Genomic DNA, 12,981 nt, shown 5'->3' with positions numbered 1-12,981 from the left:
GATCAATGGGGAAAGTTCTAGTTCTGTATCTCAGACACGTTTTTCTTCACATTCCATAATGCTTTTCTTCAGATCGGCGGCTGCTGCATGAGGATCTGCCCTCAAACAGAAAGATGACGTTATGCCTCCACTATCAGTAATGATTGTGGATCCATATTGGTGGTTTTATGTACAGTAATAGCTCTTTTGTATTACTTGAGTCTTTTAGCAACCAATTTCTATCCAATGCAACTTGTAGTACAAGGACCATTGCCCTTGAGGAATTGAGAGAACTCTTAAATCAACCTTTCAGCACTTTTCAGTTTTGAACCTTCAAGCTTAACTGGAAACCAATAAGCCCAACACCACTCCTGCATGTAGTGGAGACAAGAGGCTATAGTAAGCCGTCATAATTTTCCACATGGTTTACCATAAATAAATTCAATTTCTGTACAACAAACATTGTTTGACTGCAAAAAAATGCTACTGAAAATGATTAGTGGGAAATGGACCACAGTTCTTTGAACATATAATGATTGGTTTGGGGGCAGGGCATGTTGTCACAATCAAGGGGGTAATCTAGCGCTCGGAAAGCGTTCTACCCCAAGGGGCTGCCATTGCTAACCAAGCCATCACCTGCTGTTAGCATCCCATTGACTCCCATTCATTTTTGAGTCACTTTGACAGTGAATAACTTTACATCTGAGACGTTTAAAGACTCCATTTGTCCTTTGTTTATTTCTAAAGAAACACGACAATGCACAAAAGGCTCCGTTACCTTGTATCTTACACTATCGCCCCGTAGAAGCTGTTTTTGTAAAAATAGGCTAACTATTGCGTCATAACCAACGCGACCCTGTCGCACAGTTGAGAAATTACCGTATAGACCTGAGGAGACGCTCGCAGGCAATCTTTTACTGTCTATGAGACAGTCGGGGGGACGTGGAGACATAAAGTCTGATAAAGTAGAAGAAGAATGAATGGGGAAGAATGGGGAGAAGCCCATAGTGAGCCAAAAGCAACGGGAGAAAATATTTAAACAAAGTGATTCAGCTTTCACTTTCCACAACTACTAGAAGACCTACAGCTGTCAGACAGGAGGCTCACGTCACATCTACGTCGTCAAGCTCAGTCTGAGCCTGCGCAGTTCGCTCAGCCATCAGGAAGTGAGTGCTCCTATACTGACATCACTTAACGCCGTAGAAAGCAATGGGATCGCTCCGTCCATTTCTTTTACTGTCTATGGTCACAATAGCAACTTGCCCACTATAGGCATTTCTGCATAGCCTGACGTGGTCATACTCAATTCTAGTCAGAAAACAAACCACGGAAAAAATGGACCAGTTTCAGACTTATATTCTATGTCCGCGGGTTTAAGCGACTATTATGGGATATATAGACCCATGAGTACGCATTTTAGCAGGCAACCTTGCCAAAATAACACACATTTTACCCCCCAAACACCTTTTTTTTGTCCTTTAACATGACGTGCATGATTACGTTACTGTTGATCATCTCTCCGTCATCGTCTAAAGCCCGCCCTGATGATTTCATTGGTCCGAACAGTTTCTGTTCGGGGATAATTACTCCTCTATGGAGCGAGGCTAGACCGAACCGCCCGACCTAAAAATGTTGTGGGCGGGGCTAAGTTCGGCTGGCATCCAGGCTAGTTTCTGCAAACATTAAACAGTAAAACAATTAATGAAATGCAAAACATTTTTGCAAGATGCACCAGTAATGTTTTTGCTGTGAAACCAGGCCTAAGTATTTTTTTACACACTTTTTTTATTTCTATAAAGCTTTCTATAAAAGCAGATTTTTATTTTGTTTTATTAAGTTAAGTAGCCTACTTTAAATTAAAGCATTTATTTCAGTTAGTTCCCAAGGCAATATCTCTAAAAAAATGAATTGACGGTTGCGCTGTTGAGGCTCGCGCAGCCTCTTGAGGAGAAATGGAAACAAATCAGCCCCGCTCACACAAAGAAACTCAGTAACATACTGCATTAAAAACTCAAAATGTTAAGTTTTTATATTTTATAACAGTTAAAAAAAAACATCACATGACACGACCAACGAGTGTAGTTTTCCTGAATACCATCACGACAGAAAATGTGACACTGATTTCATTTGACAGTTCCATAAACAATTAATTAACATCAAGTCACTTACATTTTATTGATTGCTTTATTGCTTTTGTTCTATTTCAGCAGCGAAAATATTTCCAAGATCAGATTTCCACATCCATTGCACAGCAACAGTGCGTTACTGAATCAAAGATTCAATGCCCTATACATAAACGACTCATTTATGAACGAATCAGCCGTTTGAACGAATCGACTCATAAGGATTCACCTGCCGCCATCTACTGGTGGTTTAGTTAACTTTTTTTAGTTAAAACAATCTCATAGCATTATTTAGTGCAGTTGTAATTTTTCAGTTTTAATTATTTAATGATTGTTAACAACCCTATTGTATCTTATTCTAATTTAATTTATTAATCAAATTGAAGAATATAAAGGGAGAGCTGAAGCAAAGCCTATATTTAATAAGATTAGGGGAAAATGTCCTTTATAAAAGGTAAAAATATCATAAATATGAAGATTTAAATACATCACAGCTGATGAGACTGTTGCTTCAGAAAAATGAAATTTAACTTTGCAGATAACCAGAATTGTAAGTCAGAATGTAAACTAGGCAACAGATGGTAAGAACAATTACATTAACCCAAAACTAACTCAATTAAAATGCCACCGCTCATACTGTTTTTTTTCTTTTTAATTATTAGAATTAGACATTAAAGAGAATACATTTTTATGCGAGTACCTTTACTTTTAATACTTAAAGTACATTTAAAATCAGGTACTTTTTACTTTTTACTGAAGTAGGGTTGTCGTTGTAGTACTTCTACTTTTACTAAAGTATAATATAGTATATATAATATAAGTAAAATATATTTCTGGTTACTTGTACTTTTACTTAAGTACTGAGATTCAGTACTTCCTCCACCACTGATTGTTATTGATCGCTTTGCTTATATGTATGTGTCTAACAGAGCATAAGTTACCTTTAGCACACTGGACTCAGACACGTATGGGCCAGGGCTCGCAAAGCCCAACGTCTTGGTGCTGTGTGTTTTCCAAAGCCCGTCGGCAGGCCGATGAATCTCGTAATATTCCTTTCTTGTTCTGCTGTTCTCTCACTCTCTTGTCTTGACATTTGAAGGGCGCCCTCGCACACGTGTTTGTGTGCGCGCGTGGTTCGTGCTTATGTGGAACGATCATGCGGGCTATGTAATACAAAAATAGTAGTCTAATCAATACCCCGTGGCTGAGAAGTAAATAATTGTTTTTGTTTGAGAAAGATATACTTGAATCATTCCGTTTGGCACTTTCAAAACCACCCCTCCCTCATGTGAACTGACAGGCGCATGGATATGACAGAAGCTGAAGCTCATTAAATATGCAAATCTTATCCAATCCTAGCCGTGGGCGTTTACTTCCAAGTCTCCAGTGCGGCACGCCCATCAAAACCCAGCGTTCAGGAGAGAGCCTCAAAACCAGTGTAGAAAATAGCCTGTTACTTATTAGTTAGGAAAAACCACACAAACATCCAGGGGTGGTAAGTAATCAAGTAAAAATACTTTGATAATTTACTTAAGTATTTTTTTCGGGGATCTGTACTTTACTTGAGTATATTTTATTTGCATCTCCACTACAATATTAAAGGCAAAGTTTACTTTTTACTCCAATACATTTCCCCATGCCTGCTCCAAGTATTAAGTATTTATTACACTTGATTTCCAAACCGGTCTGGTCATTCATGGATGATCCGGTCGGGTATAGACTTGGAAAAGCTGACAAGTCAGGTTTGCCACACTAACGTTAGCTCAGTGTTTCCCCAACTTTTTTATTTTGCGGCACACAATTTACTATGAAAACATCAGTAACATTTTACAATACAGGTGCACTATTATAATTCATGCCTAACTAATGCACAGATAATCATGAGTAAATGTATTACAAATGAAGAACTAAACCATTTATTAATAATTACTGCATCAGCAACTAATGAACATTCTCTATGATTAATAGATTAAGTAATATATGAATTTCTATTAATTATGACATCATTAATTCCCTAATAACATATTACATGAACTAATAATGTAAATTAATGTATTCAAAGCCATGCATTCCGACTCTCTGTTGTCTGTTTAATTAATTATTAATCATAACAATTGGCAAAATTATATTATAACTTTACTTGTTGAGGCACATGACTATTAACTAATTGTTACGTAATATGTCATTGTGGTTATGGCTTTTGAATTAATTTTGAATTAGTTAATAGTATCTTGCTCCTCGTCTGTTTTATTGAGCTAATGTTATGGAACATGTCTATTTTAAGGTTAACCCCTATACTGCGTTAAGGTGCTTCATTGTCTCTTATTAATTGCAAATCTAACAAATTCTTAATTGCAGTATCTAATCTTATCTTTTGTTCAATTAAAGCATTTCATATCAGTCCCAAAAGATTTTATCTGCTTAATTATTGATATTTACAGTTAATTTGAATATTTACTTTTTCCTTTCGGTACTTGAGTACGTTTTAAATCTGATACTTTTGTACTTTTACTCAAGTGGTGTTTGAATGGAGGACTTTCTACTTTTACTGGAGTATTTTTTTATTTAGGTATATATACTTTCACTCGAGTATAACTTTTGAGTACTTTTACCACCTCTGCAAACATCATTAGTTGACCTCAGACAACTGTATAAAAAAATCTTTTTAAAGCCAGTTCATGACACCTTAAAATGTTTTATCTAAAACTTTTAAAAACTTTAATTTTACATGGGATATCAATATATAAAATTATTTATGCACAAAATGTTATGTAATAAATATTACTTTAAAATTTTGCCATTTTATATTATACAGTTGTTTCTTTTCTTTTTTTTTTAGTTTTTACTCAAAACAGCCATTGTGACAGCTAACCTCAGTGTCATCTATACATAACCTAACATTTACATAATGTGCAAATAAAATGTATCTGTAACATGCGTCAGTGTCAAAATAATTCTTTAAATATCCCCAAGGTTCAAAGTGCACGTCTTTAATTTGTATAAATGCAAATTTCCTGTTAGTTACATTTACAGTGATTATAATCAGGTTAGGTGAGACTTTCCAGGGTGGCGGAACTTCCAGGGTTGCCAGAAAGCTGTCTGAAGACTAGCTGGAATGGTAGGATTTCTGATTTCATAAAGATGTTTAATATTCTGTACAGATCGTATTCCATTTGTGTTTTAATAACCTATAGTATTTTTTGAGAGCTTATAATATAGTCACTTTTGTAGTGTGACCCTATGAAATCTATTTTCTTCAGTAGGTTCAATATCAGTTAGTACATTTGAAAATGGGTGTGAGTGAGAGGAATCTGCATGAGGAGTCAGTGACTGAGTGATTGGCATTCTGTCTGATGTCATGACGAGTGAAAGAATGAGGAAATTGAGCTTGTCAATGCTTTTTTTCCCACCTCTTCCTGTCAGAAAGGTAGAGTCGGTGTTATGCTGACAGGAGCTGGCTGACGGGTGTCTGTTGTCTGCACCAATGTAGGGTTCAAGAGCAGAGAAGAGACTGCCTAGGGACTGTATCTGAACGCTTTATACAACAGTTCACTGACTCGAGGACTGAAGGAGGTCACTGAATTATCATCGGCACAGGTACGTAATCCGTTTCCACTATATCTATACTCATATTTTCCACCTGTCATGTAGCAACTGAGTCTAAACCTATTCATTGCCACAATTTTCATATTTCTTTTAGAAATACAATTATAATGAATTCTTTACTTTATATCTCTTAAGATAGTTTCTGTTGTCTTTATTTCTTATTGTTCAGTGAGCATAATAATTGAACAGTGTAACTAGGAGAGGTGGAGTTTTATCATTTTGACTATAATGACTAAGAGCAGGTGGATGTCTAAGTTTAGCTCTGGAATCTGTTCCATGTGTCATTTTGGTTTTGGGTGAGGTTTACCTACCCTACCAGTAGTACTGTTGGAATTACAAATATGTTAAATGATTCGGTCACTACAGTATACACAATAAAAAATATGGTTTACTTTTTCATAAAATCATTGTCCTGGTGAAATTACAACAACACGTAAAATCCATAGAATGTGGATGTGCCTTCTATATTCAACATAATAGTTCACACAAACATGAAACTTCTGTCATCGTTTACTCACCCTTAAGTCGTTCCAAACTTATATTCTGTACTATGGAACAAAGAAATTTCCATTACAATGAAAAGGCATGGAAACTTTCAAGCTTCAAAAAGGAAACAAAAAAAAATAGTTCATACAACTCTTGTGCTTTATTCCAAGTCTTCTGAAGCCATATAGGTTTGCATGAGAAGTTTGCTTGGCATTTCAATGAAAATATTCCGGGACATTTTCAACTCTAGAACCGGCTCAGTCAGATCCAGTTTCAAGCGGGTTTTTTTGTTTGTTTTTTTGCTGAGCAGGACCAACCAATTTATTATTAAAGGCCTTACTTAAACAAGTGATTCATTCACAAATAACTACTTGTTCTATTTTTTGGAAAGCTAATGTATGTTCTCAGAAGATTAGAAATATAGTTATATGGACCACTTTTATGAGTTTTTAATGGTATTTCTGTATTATTTTTGAAGCTTGAAAACTTCAGTCCCTGTTCTTTTTATTCACATTTGAATAACCAAGTCGCACAGGTTTGGAGGATGAGAACGTTCTATTCTTGAATGAATGATCCCTGTGATGCGTTTCATGTTTAAGGGCCCTTAGGAGAAGAACAAGAGGCCTAACCTGGTTTATCAAGAGTGAACAGTGGCTTTTTGAGTATAGGCTTTTACAATTTGGTGTCGGGTGTTTTGGTCTTTCTAATGGGATTTGTTACAGCATTTCTCAACATCAATTGAAAAATGGTATGAATATACCAATAATGTATTTAACAATTAATATGTCTTCCTGTAGGTATCATAATCATGGCACCAATCAGGCCAGATCTGTTGGGCTGGGCGATCTCAGAGCAACCAGAGGCTGTATTTCTCTCCATAATCTTCCTCTTCGTTGTTAGCATTGCACTCTTGGTTCTCTGTGCAAGCTGTAAAAAGTATGTATGATTTCTGGGTGACCTTTTAAAGTTTTTTTTTCTTTCTTTTTTCTTTCTTTCTAGTTTTTGTTAAAAAAAACATGCCTCAAAAGATGAGGTCACCTAAAACAGGCAACAATACATGTCCTGTAGGTATGTAGCAGAAAGTCACCTGCCCTATTGCTGTAAGCAACATTCCTAGACATCACGGTCAAGTTTTTCTACTACGAAAATTTGTCAAGAATGTGGGCCTGTCACAAAACACAGAGAGCTTACACATACTTGCTCATTCATGCTTAACATAAGAAGAGATGAAAATGAGAACAAGTAGATAAGCAGTATATTATGGGGTTAAAATCTCTGAAGTCTATGCATACTGTCTGCATAGTGATGATGTATAAACCAGTGGGTCAAATACCAGTTAGCATGTCAGTCTCATTCACATCATTTAAAGGTAAATTCCTAATAAATAAAATATAATTACAACAAAAAATTAATTTAATAATTGCTGTACCAGTAGTTGCAGTTTTAACCTCAACCACTAGAGGCCAGTCAAAAACTCATGCATGATAAATGTGTTAGCTAAATTTGAGGCATTTTTTAACTGACAATACTTCTGGTTTAGAATCATCAATGTTGAGTAAGTTGTAATTACATATTTAACAGTGTAATGAGATCACTGTACTAATTTCTCTCTAAAAAGTATTGCATTACTAATAAGTCTCTAAATCCCATATCAAGCTTGGCACGAAACAGTTCTTTTTAATTCTTTCAAATAAATAATATAAAATTGCATAAATTATTCTTGAACTGACAAAGTATTTAAAGGGAGAAGGTTACATTTAAAGGGGTGCTATTATGTTCTCTATATGTAAAATAAGTCTCTGATGTCCCCAGAGTGTGTATGTGGTACAAACCAAACCATCTGTCTCCATTGACTTTCTATTGCATGAGGCAGCCTCCTTGTTGTTTCTGACTTATAACACAAAAACTAACAATGTCTAAAAAGCTGATATGTGACAAGGTGTACAAAAACCCAGAACCAAAAACTCAGTTTTTAGCTGCTGACCTTAAAAATCAGCATTTAAAGACATAAAAGTGCATACATGCAACAGAGACAGTGTGCGACATGTTATATTACACTGAGAACTACGCCCACTGAAGGGGAAATTAATCAGTGACAGTAAATATAATATATAAAACTGACATTTGGATATTTGACATTTGGAAATGTTTAGGCATACTGAGTGTCAGGATAAGTATTTACCCATTATAAATGTACCCATTCTTCCTGCTGAAACTTCACGTCTTATTGCATGTGTCCACTTTTGTCACCTAAAGGCTCGTTTTTTGGGGGGTTGACAGTGTATAAAAACTTAGTTATGTGTTTTTAGCTTGTTTGCTGTACACCTTGTCACATATCAGCTTTTAGACAGTTTTTTGCAATAAGTCCGAAATGACAGGCAGCCTCACACAATACAAAGTCAATGGAGAACATTGACCAGATACACTGTAAAAAAAGGGCAAATTTTGAACTTTTGCAGTAGAATCGACTTGGATGTTTAAGTTATTTCAACTTAAATTATGTTAAACTGACTTTAAAAAATGAGTTACATCTTGTATAACTAATAAAAACAAGTTTAACATTGCTCAACTTATTTTGATGAGTTAAAACAATGTAAAAACATATGTTGTCATAACTTATTGAACATAAATTTTTTACAGTGTAGACGATAAAGATTGCTGAGAAAGTTATGTTCTACTGAGTTGTTGAGAGCGCTGTGAGTGCAAGTTTTTGTTTCTATCTGAGAGTTCTGGAAAAACACAAGTCCCATTTACATTTACACTTTACATTTAATCATTTAGCAGACGCTTTTATCCAAAGCGACTTACAAAAAAGGGGAGAGCAATAGAAGCAACGAAACAAACAAGGCCAACAACCTGTTAGAGCTGTAAGAAGTCTCTTAGCACAGTACACAGTTTTTCTTTTTTGGACTAACAAACAAAAATTAATGGATAGTTAAGTGCTATTCTTTATTGGTCAGGTGCAATTGAGTCCCAGTCACGCCGACCCTGTATTCGTCCTCCTTTGAGCATTGAGTAGGCGGACTGTTGATCACGTGATCTCGTCATTGAAACCCTATTTCTCTCACAAAATGCTTTGACCACAACTAACAGCAAACACAACTTTGGTATGAATACAATAAGAGCTTCTGTAGAGCATAACAGCGTCATTCATTATAAGGGCAGTTTGGACAAGTTTGCAGATACACTCGTGTAGGTGTAATTGACAGCTTCAGACAAGAGTGTGTTCTTCGATCGCTCTCTGTAGTTTAATCATTTAAATAACAGATTTGTTTCATGCTACTAACAGAAACGTTGTGAAGTTGTTTGTTTAGTCACTGGCTTGATTCAATGATGCATTAACAGCATTAAACAATTTAGAAAGAAAGTCTGTGTGAACTTGAATGATTAGCTACACATCAGAAATCAGCGATCACAGATCAGGCAATTTCCAGAGGAAATCAAATTAACCCACTGGTTCTTCTGAGGCTCAGATGAAGGAACTGAAAATAGCCTTCTGTTTGGATTTTTACATCCAAACACTGAGCAACTGCCATGCTCTCTCGAGGACAAACAAATATAGCACTGGCATGGGTGTGCCAAATTCTCTGGGCGGAGGAAAGGGAGGTAACTGTTCCTGGTATGATGTCATAACAGGAAAATACAAGATCGGCTTGTCTGAGCTCTTATTTTCTCAAAGGCAGAGAAAGACAGCCTGAACTCGGTTTTCACAGATCGAAATTTCTAGCCACCTGGGGGGCAATATTCAGGCAAGGGGAACTCATATTAATGTTGAAAAAAACTCATGCTATGGGACCTTTAAGTCGCATTTTATGAGACTTCAGACTTGATTTGTACTTGACTTAAAATAACTTCATAATTGATTCGACCGACAAAAAAGACTTTTGAATATTTCAAAAACAACTCAAAGTCGTTAATCCTTGTAAATGAAAATATTTTGCTTTATTTGAATGTTATATCTGCTTCACATATACGTGACGCAGTAGATCTCTCGCTTGTCGTAGAATTTGATTACGTATGTCTGTGTATTGCACGTAAACTCCAAAATGTCATAAGAGTCCCATGAAACATGACAGGATTCATCATGCCATATGTTCCCACATTTGGAATTATTACCATGTCAGGTCTGTTACGACATTTTATTAGACATTCCACCCGGAAAGGTTAGTCATATTGCATCACACAATGAGCTGTTTTACTGGGGTGTAGCTGGGTGGCTCTTTTGGATTGTCAGCCTGTTAAAACATGAATAAAATCTAACCTTTGAACCCAGCACTACATATTATCAATATTTTCATAGTATATGCAGCTTTTCTCTCTTTTAAAGGGGTGGTTGATTATGATTTCAAGTTTTAAACTTTAGTTAATGTGATATGTTGCTGTTTGCACATAAAACATCTGCAAAGTTACGACACTCAAAGTTCAAAACAAAGGGGGAGATTTTCTTTTAAAGAAATTGCTTTTTAGGACCACAACAAACGTCTGCTAGGGACTACACAAGCTTCCTCCCCGGTTAGTGACATCCCTAACCCTGAAATTTACATTAACCCTGCCCCAGGGAACACACCCAGAATATTCTAATCAATGACTTGAAGGTTAACTCCACATCAGCTGCATAAATTCATAAACTAACCATTCAGGTACATCTTGTTGCTTTCTGCATGTTGTCACTTCTTCTTGAGTCTCTCCAGTATTGTCTGACTCCGGTTTGAACGTAAAAGGCTGAACAGTTTCATTGCCGGTCTGCATGAGGTAAACAGAGCAGCTGGAGTTCTTGAAGCTCCACCCCGTGAAAAGGTACACACACACAGAAATGGCATATTTTTGCTCACCCTCTTTTTTCCCCCTTTTTTAATTTTTTTTTTTTTACATGCAATAAACATTTTTATCTGTGGAGTATTTTGAGCTAAAACTTTACACTCTGGGGACATCTGATTTTACATGAGAGATAGAGGTTCATCCATTTATTACTTGGACACATTTTAACTTATAGCAATCAGCATGCATACTGTTTTCTATTGACTTAAAACAACAGGACACATTCAGAGGTTTGATGTTTTATGATAATGTCTATCGTCAAAAACAACAATGTATAATGAACGTGACTGGCGCCATCTTTTGTCCACTCAACTCACGGTATTGAAAATGACTACTTGTCTTGTTGCCAGAACAATTTTGTATTTTACTTTATAATGGATTATAACATAACAGGCTGAATGTGTCCTTTATGTCTTAGGATCTTTATTACAGACAAAACAGATAATAGAAAGGTCATATATTTTATTTTATTTTTTAAATGTGCTTTTTGAATGAGTTTTCTTTTTACGACATTAAATAAAAAAACTGCAGACTTGACTTGGACTCCAGATGAAAGACTTTTGAACATCTTTAGTATGTAAAGTTTTATCTCAAAATACACCACAGATAATAATAAAATACCATTTTTGTGTGTGTCTCTTTTAAATACAAATGAGCTGCTGCTCCTGGCCTCCTTTTAAAAGGAGGGCGGAGCTTCAAGAGCTCGAGTTACCAGCAGCTCCGATGCACTGAAACCGTTCAGCCTCTTATGTTCAAATCATATACTGTAAAAAAATATGGATGTAGTGTCCGTGACGTCACCCATAGGATTCTGAAGTGCTGTTTTGAAGCGCAAAGTAGAGACGAGCTGGCCGTTGCCATCTTGGCAACGCGTCATCATGCGTCATGCCCGGATAAGAGAAAATGGGCAAAGAGGCGGGACGTGGGCGGAGCTGAGGTGATGCGATGACTAACACAGTGGATAAATGGCTATCCACCTGTCAATCAAAGTGCCCACGTCCTTAATTATGCTGAATTTTAAGGCTTTATATAATGTAAACAAATGAGTTATAAAACAAATTCAGCCCCTCACAGTAGTACTGAAGGGCAAAATTAGCCATAGACCAAAACCACAATTTATGCCAGGCTGTAAACGTGTTTATTTCTGCTGTAAAGTTGGACATTTTAACAGGGGGCTCAATGAGATTATGCTCCCTTCTGGAGCCCTAGTGGCCTGTTGAGGAATTGCAGTTTACATTACTTCCGTATTGACTTCAAGAGAGATTGCGGGAGGTTGCTGCTTGGTTCAAATTGGAGTCGGACAATGATGGAGAAAGTCAAGAAGAAGTGACAACATGTAGAATGCAACAGAATGTTTCTGAATGGTTAGATGATACATTTATGTAGCTGATGTGGAGTTAAAGTCGTCGATTGACATTTTCTGTCATGATAATCTATAAATTACTTGTGTGGGAACTGTTGTAAATTGCACAGAGCAAAAAAAAAAAAAAAAAATGCAGCATGAAGATTACAGTCAAAACGTGTGCTGCGTACTGTATTGCAATAAAGATAAAAAGACTGATGCGAAAATATACTCTTCTCCAAAAACTCTTTCTCTTCTGTAAAGCCGCCCAACATAATAAATAATAATAATACATTTTATTTGTTACACACTTTATATTAAACAAAATCTCAAAGTGCTACAGATTTAAAACAATCAACAATAACAACTAAATAAATAACTAGAATAAAATAAATAAAACTGAAAAATTAAGAAATAACATATTAAATCAATCAAAAGTTCTTCTTAAAGGACAACTCCGGTGAATTACGTTTATCTTGATCATTATATCTTTGTTAGTATAGTCTATAGAAAAGAAAAACGAACCGGATTGGTCCTTACAACACGGAGCTATTACAGTTAATGCCCAGAGCCAGCAAAACATGTGAACGGTTGGAGCTAAAACATATAATTCAAGACATTAGTTTA

The 12,981-nt window shown here is 36.0% G+C and overlaps 1 protein-coding gene across 2 annotated transcripts in view; it reads left to right on the top strand.

The window, feature by feature from the left end:
• si:ch73-204p21.2 (uncharacterized) overlaps nt 1-12,981 on the top strand; it is a 39,390-nt gene that overhangs the window by 17,111 nt on the left and 9,298 nt on the right. For both annotated transcript variants that reach the window (XM_067455760.1, XM_067455762.1), the window contains exons 2-3: nt 5,593-5,699; nt 6,992-7,130. In XM_067455760.1, coding sequence (XP_067311861.1) covers nt 7,003-7,130 — 128 coding nt within the window. In that variant the 5' untranslated portion in view covers nt 5,593-5,699; nt 6,992-7,002. The remainder of the gene's footprint in view (nt 1-5,592; nt 5,700-6,991; nt 7,131-12,981) is intronic.

Source organism: Pseudorasbora parva, chromosome 10 (assembly GCF_024679245.1).
Source record: "Pseudorasbora parva isolate DD20220531a chromosome 10, ASM2467924v1, whole genome shotgun sequence".
Taxonomy (NCBI): Eukaryota; Metazoa; Chordata; class Actinopteri; order Cypriniformes; family Gobionidae; genus Pseudorasbora; species Pseudorasbora parva.
The sequence above is the reverse complement of the archived record's forward strand: the minus strand, read 5'-3'. Positions and strand labels throughout refer to the sequence as shown.